The 20,631-nt window shown below is 38.4% G+C and overlaps 1 protein-coding gene across 1 annotated transcript in view; it reads right to left on the bottom strand.

Annotated features, from left to right (window-relative positions):
- Positions 1-7,702, bottom strand: part of COL5A2 (collagen type V alpha 2 chain) — a 96,963-nt gene extending 89,261 nt beyond the window's left edge. Inside the window, exon 1 of the mRNA XM_010713348.4 lies at positions 7,151-7,702. Within this exon, the coding sequence (XP_010711650.1) occupies positions 7,151-7,253 (103 nt within the window). The 5' untranslated portion in view covers positions 7,254-7,702. The remainder of the gene's footprint in view (positions 1-7,150) is intronic.
- Between the last annotated feature and the right edge of the window lie 12,929 nt (positions 7,703-20,631).

Below are 20,631 nucleotides of genomic sequence, written 5' to 3'. Positions count from 1 at the left end.
ATACATTTGACCTCCTTACTCTCTTTCAACATTGACATGCTTTTAATCTTTCACTTCAGATTCTCAGCTTCCTGAAGGATGCCGGCAAGTATTTTACTGGGAAAAGATGTATTGACCTTCTCATCAGCCATCTACTGCACAGCAGGGAACAGGCCTCAATGAAACATTTACTCTTGCTCCTACTCTCCGTGAGTTCACGTCCAGAACTCTGAATTCCTGCCAGCAGTATCAGAGTCGTTGTTTGTGTTTCTATTTAGCCCCATTATCCCAAGAACTGGGACACAGAGATGCACATTAATTCTCCAGTCCATCCATGCTATGCTATAAATGAAAATCACAGAAGATGCTGTAGAAGTTTTCCAGTACAAAAATAGCCCCATTATGTCATTTTACCCACTGTACTATTTAGACGAAGCAAGAAAAACAAATTCTCCACAACTCCAAACCTGCCTACCCTCAATTGGCAGTAGCATGGTCAGGGAATAATGTGAGCCTAGCCCTCCAGAGAGTAGACTGTTCTTCAGCAGCTAATACGAACAGAATCTCAAGGGCCTGCAGGAACAGTGGTTTCCTGTATGAGACAGCAGCACACCGCCGCTGACCCTCTGACAATCCTCCTTAGTCTTCGTGCTTACATAACACATGACCCTTCCACAGCAAACGCGGGTGGGAGAGCAGAGTAATGGAATTGTTCTCACTGCGAGAATAAAAGACAGCACAGCAGGCTACAAAAAATGTAGGTTGCTGGAAAGGAAAGATAACTGCAAGCAACTGTTTAGGGATTTTCATTACCACAGCACTGAGTGCTTATCAGCATCCAAACTTCCATGCATACTATTGTTTTCTTAAATGTAAATTAACCTATGAAATGAGAAATTTAATAACAAATCCAATGGCATTAAACCTCTCCACTGGCTTATGCTGCAAGTCAAAGTTAACAGTGAAGCAGATGGGAACCATACAGAGACTGAAGTGTGGTGCACTTCAGGAGTAAAAGATGGACACACGGTTAACTTAAGAAATCCAAGTGAAAAAAGTACTATCAGTATTTCTATAAGTAACATTTGTAGTTTCCAATCTTATCTGAGCATTAGAAAGACTCACAGAATATTTAGTATTTGTATTTTCTATAAAAAAATAAACTTCTAACGTAGACTTGAAATAAATGCAGAACTATCAACTATTTTCTTGGTCTGAAGCAAGGATGTGTTAAGGCATCATGGCATCAAAAACCTCTATCACCAAGAAAAAGCAACAGGAGATGAGATTTCCCAATACTGTTAACTACTTTCCTTCATCTGCAGAAGGTTTTCGTATTTGTTTCTTGATTATTCAAAATGAAAATCTGCTAAAATGCTTAGAAGCAAAAGGGCCCCAGTGCCCTTCCGTGCAATCAATAATAGCGAAGTCTAAATATTAGGGTCTCTTTAAACTATTAACTTGAAGTACATCCAAAGCGTGCAGAAATGTTGATTAGTATTTTGTAAATGCATCAATCACAGGGCATGCAAAGTATATAATGTTTTCCCTTCCAGGACCTCCAGCACTATATTACTTCTTGAAATGACACATGTACTCTTACAGTAGACAATTGCAATTAATATTGGATGACTTCGGAAAATTAAGTTTCCTGCAACTTTCTCTTTGAATGTCATCCAAGCAAGTCAAACCTCCCTACTGTCCATCTGATCCATGTGTCAGTGCAATTACACAGAATGTGGTCCATCATCCATATCGCTGACACGCAAGAACACAGATCAAGACCCAGCCAGCCACTGGGAGCAGTACAAGAGGAGCATGACAACGGCTGGTGGAGTTGTGTGCCTTCTACATCTAACTACAATCCTATAGAAGTAGTAAGGAGTCCCCAATGGCTTTATGTTGCTTAGCACTACAAAGTGAAGAAGCTTATGACAAAATGATAGGCATGGATGAGCCACAGCAAATAAACAGAATAAGCAGGAATTTGTGATTTGGTCACATTCCTTTAGAGAAATAAACATGACCAAAAGGACAGACTTCCCACTAAAGTTAGCTTCAGAGAAGGTGTATAAGGTAGAAAACATGTTACTTACTGTGGACAGTATCACTGCTTAACTCTTCCTAGTAGCTCAACAACTGCACTGTTCATCTCAGTAATTTTGCAATTTACAATAAAGTAAATTTATTTTTGCCTTATGCATTACAATGAGGATAGGCTCACTTGTCTATGAAGTAAGTTAAAGTGTAAGTTCAGTCTTTGTTCTCTGATCAAGGTCTGATCAAGAATTCATTGGATCAACTTAAGGAGTTTTTCTTTCTAATTAAGTTTTTCACAGAAATTCTTCTAATGTCAGGAAATGAGCACACAAAAATGAGCAGAGTCACAAAGACAACATGGGTGAAACTATCAGTGTACATATAAAAACAGATCACATGCCTGCAGTTGGCATTTCAACTATTTTTTATTATTACTCTATTATTTTTTTGGCACTGAGTTCATTGCCTTTCTCTGCATATGGAAAAATAGTTGCAGACAGGCCATAAGCATGTGCTTGGGTCTTTTAAAGGACTGTAGAGTTGCATAAAGGTTAGCCTTCAGAGTAACTGCTTCCCCACAAGTACACAGAAGAACCCATGTGTTTCTCATCTCACAAAACACTGAAAACCAAGTAATCTGATGAGCTCACCACCTCTAGTTTTAACCACACATAAGTCAAATAACTTCCAGCTAACCCAGAGACAAATCTGGCTAAATACTATTCAAACGTTAAAAACTGCTATTAAGCTAAATTTTCTTAAGCACATCTATAATAAATTGTAATTTATATGTTTTTTTAGAAGCTTAACATAAACAACACCAAAAAAGTTAGCTTTCAGTTAATATATATTGCTAAACAGAACCAATCCTGCAGTGTTTTACATGAACAAATCACCCAATAAAATGTTATCACAGCGAAACCAACTGTAAAGATAAAAGGACTTCACCACAGAATGAATTGTGAGAGTGCCAAAACGTGAGTTAGGACTGAGAGAAAGAATTGACCATTTGGTTTGCAGTGAAAACATCTATGAATGAAAACAGCATGGCAAAAACTATGTCTACACTAACAACCATTGCATGTAATTCTTCAAACACAAAAAAATCTCCAAGGAAAACCAAAAAAAAAAGAACATGAGCTGATACAGATGGCTTAAGACCTCACTTATATGCATTGCAGAATTTTTGTGTAGTCTGAGTAAGAGTAATCTTCGTGAGGACTCTGGAAGTTTCTCTTCCCCACACAGTCATAGGCAGGGGAACCAACCACAAATATTCCCTAGTCACATCATGAGTCAGCCCCCAAAGAACTGTTTTTTGTGGGTTGCTAGTTTTTTTTTTTTTTTTGTTAATAGAAGTAATGGGTTCACATTTTCTGCTTTTCTGGACCCATAATCTCTTATTTTTTCAGTTACCTGCAAAAATTAGACCCACAGTCATTGACACCTACACACATATACACTTATTCTCACTAAATGCACAGGTATGCATTTAAGCAAGTGATCTTGGTATCAGGAACTTGGGGAAAAGAAAAACAAAGCACTATGAGATCCTCACTGAAACAGTGCGAGTTATCAAGGCAGACTATTTGCCCCTCTTTCAAACCATTCTTCTAATGGAACTCCGAGGACTCCTTTTTAAGTTTGAAAGAGCAAAGAGAAAACCAAGAACATCTGGTGTGCTCAATAATTCTTTTTCCTTTCCATAGCTATAGCAGACCTGTTACCAAATTTCCAGTACCTGTCACAGAGTGGAGACTGTGCAACACATTAACCTTCATTTCCCCCTGAAGATACTATCTCTGTTATTAGGGAGGAGTAGATGGACATATTTAATAGTCCCTATTCAACCAGCTCAGCTGTTTCTGTCTCCTCCTCCTTTGTAAGGTTTCCAGACAAATTGAAAGACCTGATGAATTCAAAGAGGTCAGAGAGGATCATGAATTCAGAGGGAATGACCCTCATTTGTTTGTTCTTGTTCACACAGTGGAACGAGAGGAAATTAGCTCAGATACTTTGAATCAATACTAGAGCCCACGCTGATCTCAGCTGATGTAGGGATGACACTACCCGAGCCTGACTGGGAAGAATAAATCAACTCAAAGTTTTCAGAAAAGAGCACGATTCAGAAACTAATGAGAATCTAATGACAAGTCTAGCAGTGAAGTGAGAAATCAAGGAGATAGTGACATTAGATCACTACCAGTAAGCCGAAATGGACTCTGCAGACAAATCTTCTTGAAGGAGATAATTCCTGCAGCTGCTGCTCGAGCCAAGCCGCCAACAGATCTTCTAGAAGTGTGTTTCTAGTTTTCTTAAGTAACAACTTGGAAGAAAACTATCGCATTTACACACTCAAGTGGGTGGGAAAAGATCCCAGAAGCATGTACTACTTCTGCTAGTTGCTTCCTGTATACTGAATCCTAAAGGAAGAAGTAAGGCAACGCTGTGTGTGTGGAAAGCCCTTCAAAGATTCAGAGCTCCAACACTGCAATTTGAGCCCTCTTCTGGTTACTTATTCCATCTCTGAGCCTGCCCAGGCCCCTACAAAGAACAGAAAACTCGGACCTTTCACTGCTAGGCATTTGTAGGGCAGGCTTTAGTCTCATGTAATTTTTTAATGGGCACATTCGAAGTGGTCAGACTCAAAATGACCAATTTTGCTGTACTAGACTTAAAAGTATCTGTTCTTCACGTTCTGAATGTGCATTTTCAGGTGCGTGTACTACTCAGTACTGCCAGCCAAGTGCTCTTGAGCAAAACAGATCGACCTGCAACGGTTCCAAGAGGAAAAAAGTGGATATAGAGACTGGCATTACTTAAAAGCACAAATTAACTGTCCGAAATAAATTTTTAAGCAGTAATACTGCATGCTTTTTTTAAAGCAATTTTACCTGCTTTGTTGTTTTAACTTATCTATCAATACATGGATCTCACCTTTGCTGTGATCAACTCTGTGCTATTTCGTTCTTCCACTGTGGTTGACACAACCAGTTTCTTATTCTTCTCATTTTTCCTCCAGTGTTGGTATGAAAAATGACTGGTATAATAACACTTAGCATACCTTCTGCAAGACTGATAAATTTTTCTAATTTTTGCTTCTTAAACTGTCATCCTTGTCTCCCTACATACCTCTGAAATTAGTTTAACACAGCACCTACATTCAAGTGACACTGACTAACTGAATGGGTAGAAGTGCAGCAGCTGCCAAGACGCAACCACTTGCAGCACAATATAACATGCACTGCTCTGCGTTGGTTAATACTGAAACCAAGACAAACTAATGACCCAAACCTCCCCATTCAACAGCATTTGTGAGCTTCTGTCAGGAACTACATCAAAATTGAAACTCCCTTGTTTACACACTTAAACCAGACCTACCTGCACTTTCCCTCCTCATTGTGTCCCACTCCTCACAGTACAGTTGGTTTTCTTTTTATGATTTGATTTTTAATATATGGAGCATAGAAGAACCAGCTTTCTCATACAGACAGCTTTCTCATGTAAACCAAAGCTATTTAAGTTCCCAAACAGGAAGGTGAATGAGTGAAATAAGCAAACACATGTCACTCATTTATTACGGTGTATTCTGCTCTCTGAGTTACCACGTACCTCTCAGTTTCTTTAGCCATCAACATATGTTAAGTACATCCCAGAAGGTGTTGGTACGTTATGGGCTCATCCCGTAGTTTCCATAATAGCAAAAATCTAATAAACAAATTAATGGCACATAACTTCATCCCACAGACATCTCACATAACATTTGAGCATTTGTTGTTTTGCTCTCCTCTCCCCCACCCCCCTCAATCTAAACTCTATATTTTCAGAATTGTTTTCTTGTATGAAAGAAAAGATCTATGCTATGGCTCTCCCTTTATGGCAAGTATTTGAATTGCACTCCCAAGATTATACAAAGTGCCCCCTCTATGGGACTTCTTAGACACTCATGCAAAGTCAGGAGTATCCCTTGCTTTGTAGAACAAAGTTTTCCAAACTACTGCACTGCGTTAGTCACCAGAATTTGAAACCCGCTCTCTGGTGCGATGCAGGGCATTACAAGATGCATACAGTTGAAAGAAAAATAAATCTCTTGCAAATAAGCAATATAATAATTACGAACTGCACTGTATGGCCAAGTAGCCCGTTTGGCTTCTTTTCCAAAAAAGATCCGAAAAAGTAACACATAGGAAGCCTGGAAAGCATTTTCAGGAGTACAATAGCGACCAACTGTCCTGCAGTCGGCCTTCTCACATTTCAGGAAACCAACAGACAGCAAGGCACTCAGACTGATGAAAGAGAACAGTTACTACAAATTCTTGCAACCTCTCCCCTACAAACATTGTTATTTAACTTCAGAAAAGATAAAGAACAGCCTAAGAAAGTTCAAGTCGCACAGGCCGGGTACACAGCTGGCCAAAGCTCCCGCTTTAAGACGGCTTGCTAAAAACCTCCGCTGTTCAGATAAGTGAGCCAGAGGGTGGGAAAGCACGAAGGCAGGGAAGGCTGTGTTCCATCACAGCCTGTCACTGGGGATTAAACAGCCTCTGCAGCCAGGGCCAGAGGGGGAAGGAGACAGAGAAGGCAAAGGAAGAGGAGAAAGAAGGAAACAAAAGAGAAGAAAAGAAAGGAAAATGACATTGTTGGGTTTTTACAACAAAGAACGTAAGAAAGCAGACGTCGTTTGGAGCAAAAAGACTCCACCCTGCACAGCTCCTGTGTTTACTTCTCCCAGCTCTGGTCGGTCTCCAGCCCCGGAGCCTCCTTCAGCCTCATCCTAAGTACTTTCTTTTGTTGCAAACTTTCCAACCCCCCGTTTTGTTTGTGCTAGGCAGCAGGGTTTACTTCAGGGTGCTCCACAGCTGCATTTTGCATTTAATCATTCTTTTCTCCTCTGTGTTCACGGGACTGCACACAGAGACCCGGGAATACCGAAAAAAAAAAAAACGCCAACTTTTAAAACCTCTTTCTCTTTTCTGATTATATTCCCGAACTGCAAGCCTTACAATAGCAATCTTAGCATATAAACCAAAAATCCTCCAAGAAGTTTTCCATTTCTCTCATTAACGAAATAACACAATAAGCATTCAGCGTACAAAGAAAAAGAAAAAAAAAGGAAAGAAAAAAAACTCACCAGCGTCATAATCTTCCTCTTCTTGTGCTTTTATGGTTACACATAGCCCTAATAGAGCAGCAAGGATGAAAAAAGTTCTCTTTTCTACCCTGGTTGCCATCATGCCTAGCTATTAGACATGTATCCTCCTGGGCAGCAAAATGTGCAGAAATGGAAGGTTATTTTAGCACCATGAAGCCAGCTGGGGAATCGCTCCGTCTTTCAGCATCAGTCCTGGGACAAAGTCTGAGAGCCCTTTTTTTCCAGCACCAGCTCTAGTGCAGTCTGCAAGCGCTCTTTTCACGGGATGCAGCTTTAAATAGGAAGAATGCTGCCTCCACTTCTCTTCCTGCCCCTTTTCGGCTTGTTCAGGCTCATAATCATCCACTCCCTGCCAAGCAAGAATCTGATTGATGGTAAATAACCGAATCAGAGCTGCCTTCTCTCTTACTTGAGCTTTTCTCCTTAAGAATACACTTTCAGGATATTTTCCTGCTGCTGAGCAGCGTGTGCTATGTCAGAATCATTTATTAAGAAAGTGAAGCATAATTCAGTAAGAAGCTGCCAGGAGAATAAAGCCCTGCTTTTCCCCTCCGCACACTTCCTGGGACTGAAGGGTACGGCCCCACTAGGAGCTGATTCACTTATTAGGAACCTGATCCCTTCCAGCTCGCTGAGAGAGAAGGATTTCCTCCCTTCCCTGGTACCTGCCCCTGCCTCGCTCCAGCTGTATTGGCAAACGTGATTTCAGCCTACAGAGAGGGGCCACGGGGCTATCAGCACCGCGTGATTCAGGAACCTTTAGGTCATCTCCTCCCCCTGCAATCGGGCTCTGTATGATCTTTTCTGAAATGTTTACTGCACTCTATATTTACAGCCCTACCAGCTGGGAGCACCCCTGGAAGGTGCTCTACACTTGAAGCTTCATAGTGACAGTCAAAATGATCACCTATCTGCTTTCTCCCTCATCTCTCCACCTGACAGAGTGACAACCAGAAATCTACCCGGCCTCCAACCTGATATTTAGTCCTTGACAGTGCCCCTATATTAGCATCCTAGAGGAGCACTAAGTCTCTTTTTTTGTGGATCACTGCAACTGAGAGTAGGATGCTAGATTTTCCTCTTTGCCCAGAGTTGATGGTCTGGAAAGGAAGCTCTATCACTAATCCTCTCCACTTCTAAGAATACCAATGCCAATACGTGTTGCAGGGAAATATAGATCTGTCTGCTGGAAGCTTGTTTTGTTTTCTGTTTTTTTTTTTTGTTGTTTATTTTTTGTTTTTTAAACTTCAGCCATTGCACTTGGAAACAATCCCATTCTAAATGAATGCAGTGAGATGTATATCTCTTCACCAGGATTTGTACATGCTGGAAACAGCGGCCCACTCTGCTTATCACAATGGTATTTAACCCTTCTAAGACATGCAGAAGCCTAAAGCCTATCAAGTTTTCTTCTGCACCCAGAAAAGGCAACACCAGAACTTGTATAGAACTGCTATTTCATATAAAGTCTGCTCAATAGAAAGACCAAAGATTAGTTATTTCACTGAAACACAACAAAATCGGAAAAGCAAGTTCTATTTACTTTGAGTCTGGACACAGTAACCACTGCAGAAGCATAGTATCCCACAGACAATAAGGCACAGGAGCAAAACCTTCAAGAAAGGGAGAGAAATACTGAAGGAATGCAAGCAGAATCATTGGTGAGTATCACCTGAGAAACTCAAAACAAAACTTAGCATCTGTTAGCCAGGCCACTTATAGGTGAAATTGAGTTTTGACAGGTTCATGAGCATTTGCAATGTTTTGCTGGTCTCACACGTCAGACATTTTTCATGTCATACTTTATCAAAGCCACACTTCCCTTGAAAAGCTGTTGTTATCTGATGCTGGCTAGAAACATCAGATCTTCTATGAATAGATTCAGACCTGATCTTACACACATATCTGTATGCACATCAGCAAGAAAATAGCAAACAAGTAGCTTAGGGCATAATCAAGCAAGCTGCTATTGCTAAACCGCCTCATGAAAATTACACATGGTAGAACATCATTACGTAAATGAGAAAAGAGCAAGAGCACATTTTCACACTAATACTTTGTAATATTTCCCACAACTGCAAGTGTTCTATTGTTATTTAAAAACAGGAATATTAGTATTAATAACTTAAAAGGAAAAAGGATGAGAATACAGGCAGTGTTTTGAAGACTCCTTGTGTACGTCTTTGTCTTAATGGTTTTTCATCACTGTGCACAATTCTGAACTACGTGCTACTAACTGTAGGGTATTCATGTTCAACTTCTTATAAAGTAAGATGACAACTGCTCGGATAACTCAGCTGAAAATCCTGCACCCTGCCTATGGTCAAACTACAGCAGAAACTGACTACCCTTCAATTACAGACATGTCTATCCACTGGTAAACTTACCATTAGCATTAGTAGCTTTGTCTTAAAAATTAGTTAAAAGATGCTTCCTAAGTCTTAGTCTGCAACAGGTTTGTAAATTCCTAGCTTACTTGCACGAAGAAGAGCCTTATCATCATTATTCCTTACCTCAGACAAACTGCACAAGAACAGCGATGGTATTTTCCTCTCTACAGTTCACTGAGAGAAAGGAAGAATGAGAAAGACCTCTTTTACCATTTTAAGTACAAGTTCTTTTTAGAAGAGTCAGTGAGGTCAGCACTTTGAAGAGATTCCTATGACAATATCTTCAAGTCATCCTTTACTTCCATTTCTGCCACGATCTCACCAATAAATTATACCACATAATTATAACAGTTTAGCAATGGAGAAGAGAGATGTTGATAATTTAGCAAATCAATCCCTCTGTGCCTACTTATAAATACTTCCTTTCACTACATCTGTACATTTGATGAGCTTTTGAATTTTATTACAAGCATCACAGCTCTCGTCATTAAGCCCATCATTTTTCATTTAAACAAGTACATTTATAGGCCTAAAATATATGATTGCATTACTTTGGGTACAAGTGAGAGAAATTGTTTAGTTAGCACCATTGTAAGAGTCAGGCTAAACAATTATGAGTGGGCAGATAAATAATTCGAAGTATGCACAGCAACACCTCCCCTCTCCTTGTCTCAGTAAGGAAGAAACCAACACTGCATAAAATAACACTGTATATTTATGGAACAACTGCTCTCCAACCATTTTTCAGTTTTTCCATATTTCCTAGGATTCTGTAAGAGCAGAGGAATGTGGAATTTAACAAACTACGCTAAGGTCATGCATTCAGTAGAAGTAAAGCCAGATATATATTTTTGGAGCTCATTTTTATTCTCATGTCTATCCTTGGAAAGAAAACCTATACAGGATGAAAGTGCTTGAGAGGATAATCCAGATATCTGCCTCTTGGAAAAAATTCCCCTCCAACTAACTTGGATCTACCCACTGTTAAATATTAAACATCAAGCAGACAACTAAAGCAAATTTAGTAGACAGAGATACTGCATGAATGGTAGGGTTAAGAACTATCCTCTTTCCACTGTGTCTCAGTAGACAACTGATCTGGAAACACAGCCATAAAACTAGGCTCCTTCTACCAGTTGGAAATGCTCCGCGATTGGGATGCTCACAGCTACTGATTTATGGTTGATTTCTGACTCCCAGGAGATAAAAGAAAAATGAAGTTAAATGATTAAAAGACCCATTTCCAATGCTTCCTTCACTCAAGGGCAACCAAATGCTTTAAGATACAAGGGGTCTCTATATCAGACGAAGGGAACAGCAGCCACAAAAGCATCTGCCTCCTTCATTGTAAGCTCTGAAATGTCTTCATGGAATGACAACTGTCCCCAAAACTGGGATGCTCCTGGAAATTTCCAGATGCAGTAACCTGAAGAAAGATCAAGCTAAATACTCCCTAAAATCCAGTCCATTGATATCAACTCCTACGTTTTAGCCAATGAGTAGGGCTAAAAATCATACATAACGTTCAAAGTTAAATTTCATATCCAAAGCACACTTGGAGTGATAGATGAAGCTAGGGAATACAGTTAGTTAATTTTGAGGATTCAAAAATCTTTGTAATCACATGCATTTTATTTACATGTTTCAAAACCTCCAAGTCAGGACAGGAAAAAAAAGTAATTATCTTCATTTCTTTCAGAGTATATATACATCTGAGCAATTACAATTTCAATATCCATGAAAAGCTCATTCTATTCAGTAGAATATAAGGAACTCTCACATACACCGCATATAGAACTATTTTAAATTCATATGTACACATCTGATAAAAATCTATTCATAAATAAAAATCTACTGCTACAGTAGTGCCAGACTGTACTTTTAGTAGCAACATGAAATTAATGTAAGTGGGGAAGTTCAAGCTCAGTTTGAGTCCAGAATATCTATTCAAGAATGAGAAACATTTTCAAAAGCGTTGCTTTTGAAATAAAGCTTAAGTCAATGTGAGAGTTACTATCAGAATTTACCTAGGTAGTTAAACCCATGGTAAGTACTCTTAGAAATTTCCACCTTGAATAATAGCTGTTGGAACACAATTAACCAAAAAAGTAAGACAAGCACCATTTTTAAACTTTAGAATATAGTCAGTGTAAAATATTAGTCTTATTAAAATTAACCATGAAAATCAACTTGACTGAAATCAGATATAAGAGTAAAATTTTTCTTTTCCTCTGAAGCGTGTTCACATTGTACTTTCACAATTCTTTACTGCAGAGGGAATCTGTTCTTTTGTTTTACATTAGTTTTCCACAAAGTAAATAATAAATCTCTCATTTAAAAATCAGAAAATGTAATGGGATACTGCAAAAAAAATAGCAATATAAATGAAGGAATGATGCTACTTTTAACTTGGATCTTTAGAAATACTAAAATCCAAACTGTACTCGCTCAAGATTCCAGTCTCCCTGCTCAAAAATCCACAGAAAAAATTACTATCAGCTAGAAACAATAAATACTGTTACATCAGCTATGTTGCTGCCTGTTTCCAGTAGAATTTTCCCATCAACTTTTGGGTGGGGAGGTTTAAAAAGAAATTGAACTGAAGTCCTTGTGGAGAAGAGGGAATAAAGATCTCTTTCCTGCTTACACTTAAACCACGTAAAACTGTGTCACAGCTAGTTTTAATTTAGGGAAGTGGGATGATACTTTGCTTTTATCTGTTAAACTGTGTGAGGTCTTGGATTATGTCAGTCATTTTGAGTTTGTTTTTGCTATGAGCAAGTTCAAACCTAATAAGCTATGTAAGGTTATTGGCACTGGCAGCCTCTCCTTCAGAATGCCTCAGTTAAATTAATCTCAACATTAGTAAAAGGTAAAGATCAGAAATAATTAAGGGAAATCTTCACGAAGTGCTTCTTGAAAAAAAAAAAAGACTATTTTTTACCTAGAACAGGAAAAATGGCATCATTATTTCAGCGTTTATTACAAATTCATTGTCTATCTAGTTCTCCTCTTCCTTAGAACTTAAACAAATTAAGTAAAAATATACACACATCAAGCTACGTGTTTAAATAGCAAGGGCAAACGCTAATCCGCAATTCAAACAGGCACCAATGATCTTCATCTTTTTTTTTTTTCCATTCTAAATATAAAGTTTCTTTACCTAGGAATCCCAAGTGAGCTAAGTGAGATACTTGGAGCTTTTTCCTTTACTGAAGGCCCATCATTTTTCTAACCATGGGTCTCAGTTAAAACAATGGGACTGTAAGCATGACTTTGGCTGAAAGTTAATTTTCTACCCTCTTCTATTTCAGAAATAGGCTGGTAAGGAGCTGTGTCCATGCTCAAGGTCTCAAAGCACTTAAGTCATCACTTCAATACTTCATCCACAGTAATTAAGTTATCTTATTTTCTCTCATTTCACACATTCCTTTGTTGAAAAACAAAACAAACAGTGTCTAGGTATGTAACTACTTGGTTCTATTGTCAGTCAGACCCTGTAGCAGACCCAAGAACTGCTGTAATGTTTCACGTGGGTCTTTGATGATTTGTTATACTAAGAAATGAAGACATATCATTCCTTTAATACATTATATACTATGCTTGTCTAGTATAAAATACATAAACTAATTACACAGTTAAAATCTTATGCATTTATTCTGCCATTTTGTCAGCCTTGTTCAATTTTAGACTGTAACATTTATTAAGAGCACGAAATCACCACAGATTTCATTTTTCGAAAACATTACTGAAATTGTTCTCAAGACACCTGAGCATTATTAACCAACTCGGTGAAAAGATGGCAAGATCATGTGCAGTTCAATTAAATCCTCATTGCCGCATACCTTTATCAGAAACTGCATACAGATGGAACTGTATATTCACTAGCATTTATTTGCAAGCGACAGACCTAAGAGTGTGCGTCCTCAGCTACCAGAAGCAAAACAGCCAGATTATCACAACATCCTGCCTGAATCTGTGCTCAGTCCTCCTGATTTTAACTGTTTCTGTTTGTTAAGAAGAGCGCACGGTTTTCATTTCTGGTCTCCAGAACCAACGTAACACTGGCTGCAAAACTAACATTGAACCAAAGTTCTATAAATATACTAGGCAATGGTTTTCTTTTTCGTAATCAATATACTTTCTTGACCTTGACCTTTACAGTTTGTTCTGTGGAATATCCAATGCCAACAGTCATCTAGTTGAGGCATACCTGCAAAACAGAGCATTTAAGCCCGTAGCCAAATTCCTGCTAACCATAACAAGTGTTAAGTTCAAGACGTGGTCTTACATACACAATACTGCTCCCAAGATGCAACTTGTTTCCTAGCAAAATAAAGATGCTGAAAAAAATGGTACATACTATATGCTGATTAAGAGAGTTAGCCTACAGATGCTATTTGAGAATGGCTAAAGAAACAACTGTGCTCCAGGGGGAATTTCTGAATCACAGTTAATGTATGTTAAAATTCATCTTGAAGGAAAAAACGCAGATTATGCTCCAAGGAAAGCTTTTCTTGCTCTATAGATTGAAATGCCAAATTATATAAACCCCAGCCTAAGCAAATGTACTGGAATTTTTCTGTTAGCTTTAAAACGAGTTTTTTTTCATCATTTGTTTCAAGCTGAGTCTGCTATTGACCAGGAAGCAATGGGTGGTCTGCAGGAGAGAGCATCTCAAGCAGATGGGGCATTGGCATGCCAGAAGTGGAGAAAAGTCCAAGTAGAATTTCTCTTCTCAGCAGAGACACACTGAAGAAAAGGGCCAGAGAGTATAAGATTTCTTCTTTTCTCTATAAAACCATATTCTTTTCTGCTTAGGAACAACACATACAGCCATGTGAAACAAAGCACCTGCAACTTTACGCAGGCAATAAAGAAGGACTGAAGGGATCCATATACACAGGATATTGTTTCCTATGTAAAAATCTTAGCAGATGTTTAGTGAATGTTTGATATATTACGTTTTTAATTTACATTTGCCAGAAAGTCTCCATTTTTTATCTTCTTTTTTTTCCCCAATCCCAGTAAGTCTACGAGCATTTCATTTTAACTCTAATGCTGGGAAATGCCTGAGCTCTATTGACAAAAGGAATTCAGCTTGCTCGAGGTATTTTATTGGAATTATTTTGCTTTTTGCGAGGTCAAAAGAAAAAAACCCCAATATTTTAGGCAGCTATCCTTGATACCACACCAAAGCAAGCTATCATGCCAAAGCAGGAAGGAAAAAAAAGAACAGAAAACTATGTCAAGATCAACACCATAAAATATAATTAACGTAAGAAAAATAAATAGGAACAGCTGCAGAAGGAAGTAGTAGAGAAGAGAGACAAATACAGGAATCATCATTTGTGTACAGCAAGGACGTAAGATTTCAGTTTATGCATCATACTCGCACAAAGCTAATACTAGGATAGAAAAAAGTCACCTAAGAGCTCTAAGTCTAGCAGTGTGAGCACTGATGTCATCGTTACAATTATAAGGCCAGGACAACACAAAATAAATTTGAGTTCAGTTGCCTGGTTACTTATGCTAGACTCAAATACAGAATGCAAAACAGATTAAAAAGAAAGGTTCATTCTGCCTCCTTTACTTGTCCATTTCCTTTTCATTCTGTCTTCTTTCCAATATTCTATTGCATTTATGACTCTTATTACATATGGATTTGAATGCATATGTGAAGCACATCTCCCATTGTTTTTAAAGACTAAGTGGTAATTGGAACCATAATTTACTCAGAAGAAATCCATCAAGTCTACACTTCATCTTTGCTGTGAAGAAGTGTTAACTGAGCCTTTTTAGGAATTTTAGGCCAGAACTAACCATGAGATAGGATTATTTTCAAAGCTATGGCCCATCAGCAAGCAGATTTTTGTCTGGTTAATGGGCTGAAACAGATTGTTCAAGGAGAATATACACCTTCTGTACTCGCTGACGTGCTTTATTTTACTACAACTGCTAGATTTTAAGAAGTATTGCAGGAAACCAGCTTGATGGCCTTTCAGAGATGATCCTGAGATGTTACGAAGTAGTTATTCATGCTTAGAGACCATTTCACATTTCCTCAGACACTTGTCTTATTTCTCATTAAACATGCTTAAACTTCTTGTGATAGGTACGAACTCACAAACCGTCTCCAAACTCCTGTTGGTAATTCAAGCGGCTAAATTCAGTTTTACAGCACTGCAACACATGACCACAAACTTAGCTTGTAACGCAAGCCCCTTCAACTCAGCAATAGGATGATATAAACCAGATCCCACAGCGTAGGGACAGCATCAGTCTTTTCTCCGCATTTCTCAGGTGCTTTCAAAAGACTTGGAGCTCTTACTAGAAATTTGCATACTAGGATTTGCATAAAGGATCCATATTCAAATACTTCAATATAATAATATTATATTATATTAATAATAATTCAAATAAAATACTACAGCATGTCACGTAAATTCTTCCTTGAATCTTACAGAAAATGAGTTTACCTTCACATCAGTGAAAAGTGCAAAGCCTGCAAACTTTCCTGTACCCAAGACAAGATGAGGGTGAAGCCTGCAGATACCTTTCAGTGCCCCTTACTACCACCTAATCTGTTTTCCACGCAGACTGCTGACCTAATCTCCAGCAGTGTTCTTTGGCAAACTGATGAGCATGCCCACCCACCCAAGCCTCCCCTGCTCAGTGAATGGCACAGCCCTGGCTTTTCAGGTCATGGGGCAGATAAAAAATACACCATATTTTTAATACTTTGCGCCCACTTCGTTCCATATTCACTCCTTTATAAACTGAACTGTCACAAATACTCAAATTTTAGTTGCCTAAGCTTTAGTTTAATTCACCTGAATTAGTTCACTTAATTCAAACACAAACACATTTGCAAAAAGAAAACTAAGCAGCATAGGTATGAGTTAATTCCATGTTATATATCATGTAATTACACTTATTAGAGACTTTTCATGTCGTTTTACTGTTTCGATTATGATATAACCAAAAATCTTATGCATTACTATTGAAATGATTATTTCACTTTATTTGGTAGAACATACTTGATGTTGCACTGAATTTAGGATACCAAAAGTATTTTATTATGGTTGACTATTCTCTGCTTCTATTTCAACATCTCGCATACTCTGTATAAAATACACATGAAAAAATTATTTCAGTCTCTTGGATGTACTTCCAACATTCTCCACTACAAAAATTCTCCCGCTACAAAGATCAAAGCACAATTTCTGAGTGAACAACGCTTTCAAAGAGAATACAACAGATGCTCTTGTTTAGTGTTAATAAGGAAACAGCTTATCTAAAATCGTCAGTGGAGAAATATTGATGTTAAGTGAAGATCCAGACTACATAATCTGGGAGGTTTTATACAGCCGTGGTGATTCTATGGTTCTGTAACTAGAATTTAAGCTTTAATTAAGTTAATATTTAAGTTTACACAATTACCAGTAGGTAACATGGCAGCTGACATACAAAGAGTGAATAAGAACTCTGCATTTTTCAACCACTTTCTTGAACTGTTCTTATCATTACATGTAACAGTAAGAGATTGGTATGCAAGACCAGCCCTATTCTACTGGGAATAAAGGAAAATCTTACATTTTAAATCTTGATGTCATTTATTTGGATTTAAGAAGTCTGCAACAATGTTTCTCCAAAGGAAAAGCAAACACTGAATAATCTCAGCCTTATCTTGCAAGAGTCTCTTAGGAGTAGTTGTCAAAACAGTCCTGAGCCCCAGCAAAGTTAGTAGGGCTCCATACAAATACTGACTGAAGAACGTGGTTAAGTCTTCACAAGTCAGCAGCATTTATTCAAATATTCTTAGGGCTTGGTCACTCATGATTTTTTCTAGGTTTGATTAAACTAATCTCTATCATTTCAGTCTTTTTGAAAACCAGGCTGTCTTGAATTATCTTGTGAGACTACTCTACTAAGCAGAAAATGAAAGGGAGAGAAGATCAAAACAGAAATAGTCCTTATGTTCCCTCTGTGACACCTGAGAACTTACTCTCTATAAGAGAATTCACAGACTCCTTAAGAAATAACCTTTTTAAAGCAGTAATATATCAGCCTCTAGTCAAAGAGGGACATATTCAGAGAGGGCTTGTAACACAGCAGGTTAGATATCCTAATTTTATAAGAAAAATCAGCCCGCTGAACTGCTTATGTACAACCTCGAAAATGACTTTCTACCATGTTCAAAGGCATGCAACCAGTAGGCCATATTCAGACTCTTTGTGTCAACAGTGACAAAGAAATTGTGGCAACAAAAGGCAAAGCAAATGAGAGCGCAGTAGGCTTACTTTCATAGAACTGTAATGGCTATTTAAGCATTTACTACTAAACCTAAACCAAGGAACTTTATGAGCACATTACCTTAGGTATATGCTACAACCCACCACAGAAGACCACACTAAATTTTTTACACCCACAGACAAAAGGAAATGCTTAGTGAGGGTGGCACACAAATGAATATTTTCTTTGGCAGAGAACAAGCCTGTATAAACATGAGCAAAACTGAATCATGCTTTTTTTTTCCCCCCAAGATCTCAAGTATCTGAGCTACCAAAAAAAGCTACCTCAAGTTAAAATACCTACAAATGAAACAAAAGAATGGATACGTAATTGAGAATGTTATCTTCATTCATGTGAAGCTGGATTATTTTCAAAATTTTTATTAGCATGTGTTTTCTCACACATCTTATCGTCATGTTCGAAACTCTATATGTTTTATCATGTAGACTGTACCAGAAGGACCATTTATTTCTACAAGAAAGGAGATACCAAGTAAAACCGCTCAATCCATTTAAGGACAATTTGAAATTGTCTACTGTCAATTTTTCTTTCCTGTCACTTTTACACAGCCAGATTAAGTCAGCACTGAGCACTCTTTATGAAAACAGAGGTCAGAGAAAGGCAAAGACAAATGCTACATTTGTGCTGGCAGAGAAAAATGACCCCAATAAATAACCAAGAAAGTTACTCTGAGTAGTATTGAAACTCGAGCTTCTGATGATTACCAGAGTACACAGTCAAACCAAATATATAGAACACATTACAGTACCTTACCTATTTTTTACGTTGAAATTGACGTGGATCCTACGAAGCCTAAAACATTTCAATAATATTCATCTAGCTTTATAGCCCCAAGTCCTCACTGAACAACTTTCCATAACTTTGTAGTACTGTTGCAGGATGACTGTAAAACCAAGCGTACTTTTAAAGACAGACTAGAAATGGATTCACAGAATCACAGAGCAGTCAGGGTTGGAAGGGACCTCAAGGATCATTTATCTCCAACCCTCCTGCCAAATGCAGGGCCACCAACCTCCACATTTAATACTCAACCAGGCTGCCCAAAGACCCATCCAGTTACTTTCCCACATTAACACTAAGGAATCCATAGCTTCTATGCAATGTGATAGCATATGTCTATTTAAGAAACTAATGACTAATTATATAACATTTGTAAAAATCAAGTAGAATCAGTGCAATTCTTTACATGTCCAATCTTCTGCACCCATTATGCAAATAGGGAAGGATTTTAAGAGTTTAATGATTGCCTGCATTCTTGTAGAAAAGCCAGCAGTGCAGGCTTGGCAAATTCAATCACTAGTGTTCAAACAAAAAACATTTTTTTTAAAGCAAGTCATCATTTTACCTGTGTAGCTCTCATTAAATTTAACAGATGCTACACAGACATTTGTCAAGAGCAAAATAAACTCTTACAGCTGCAGCACTTCTTGAATGATCGCTCATTTTCATGGTGTGCTTTTTTTTTTAATGACTATAGGCCAAATCACATTTTGAAATAGCAAAAAAAATACAGTACATTCCAGTAGACTAATTAACTTGGTTGGCTTTGGGCTCATGTTAGCTCAGTGCTTAGCTCCACATCACAGAAGCACAGAATGGCCAGGGTAGGAAGGGATCTCAAGGACCATTAATCTCCCACCTCCTGCCTCATGCAGGGCCACCAACCCCCCCATTTAATGCCAGACCAGGCTGCCCAGGGCCCCATGCAGTCTGGCCTTGAACACCTCCAGGAACTGGGCATCCACAGCCCCTCTGGGCAGCCTGTTGTAGTACCTCGCTGCTCTCATAGTACAGAACTTTCATCTGAGATCCAGAGCAGCTAACAACTGTGGCTTCGTACCTCAATTCCTCTAGTCACCCCTGCCAGAGGGTCAGTGCCAAGCTTAGCGGTTCAGTGGATCTTTACGTGAAACAGAGCATGTGTGTATGTGGTACAGCCTCTTGCTCCTCAAGCTTCAGTCCCACTTGATTACAAAGAGTAAGTTCAGATTTCTGTTCAGAGTCTTTTTCCCCCCACTTGCCTCATCCCACAGTAGTTCAGCATTTGCCAGGCATAAGGTTTATCTTTATAACATAAAGGAAGTAAGCTGCTGAATGTGTAATATCGCTTCTTTATAATTTTTCTACTAACAGTATGGGAATATAAGCCCAGGTCATGTTATATCAGGCCTAAGTTTCCTGTTGCTGTGATAATTACTTCCACAAATGAGACATTTCATTTTATGAACTGTGCAACCGAAGTCCCGCAGGGTTAGGCAGGCATATGGACAGCTTAGTGACCCTGGTCAAAAGCAGCTAACTTTTGTCCTGTCCTTTAGTAAACAACGCAGTAGCATTTTAAAACTTGTCACTTCAACAGAAATGCAATTTTATAACTTCCTGCTAGTTTGTATTTTGCACCAGATGGTGAAACACAGTAGAAGATGAAGGAAATAGCAGGTCAGGGGTTAACATCCCAGCTTAGAAGGGATTGGATCAGAAAGTAAGACAAATAAGTTAACACAAGTAAGAGGATTTAGGGCAAAAATGAAGGTGTGCATCTCCCTTAATTAAACCCGAGCCAACAGAACCAGGACTTCACTACACCCATGCAGGCATGTACCTAGTTCAGTACATAAAAACAAGGGTGAATTCCAGGGAATATGATTTCAGCCAGGTTAGTGGAAATAGGAAACATGAAATAAATCATCCCATCAATAGTTACACCTGAGTTTGCCCCTTTTCATCACACAGCCAAGTATTCTCCTTTCTTCT

This window comes from Meleagris gallopavo, chromosome 7 (genome assembly GCF_905368555.1).
Source record: "Meleagris gallopavo chromosome 7, MGAL_WU_HG_1.1, whole genome shotgun sequence".
NCBI classification, from domain to species: Eukaryota; Metazoa; Chordata; class Aves; order Galliformes; family Phasianidae; genus Meleagris; species Meleagris gallopavo.
The sequence above is the reverse complement of the archived record's forward strand: the minus strand, read 5'-3'. Positions and strand labels throughout refer to the sequence as shown.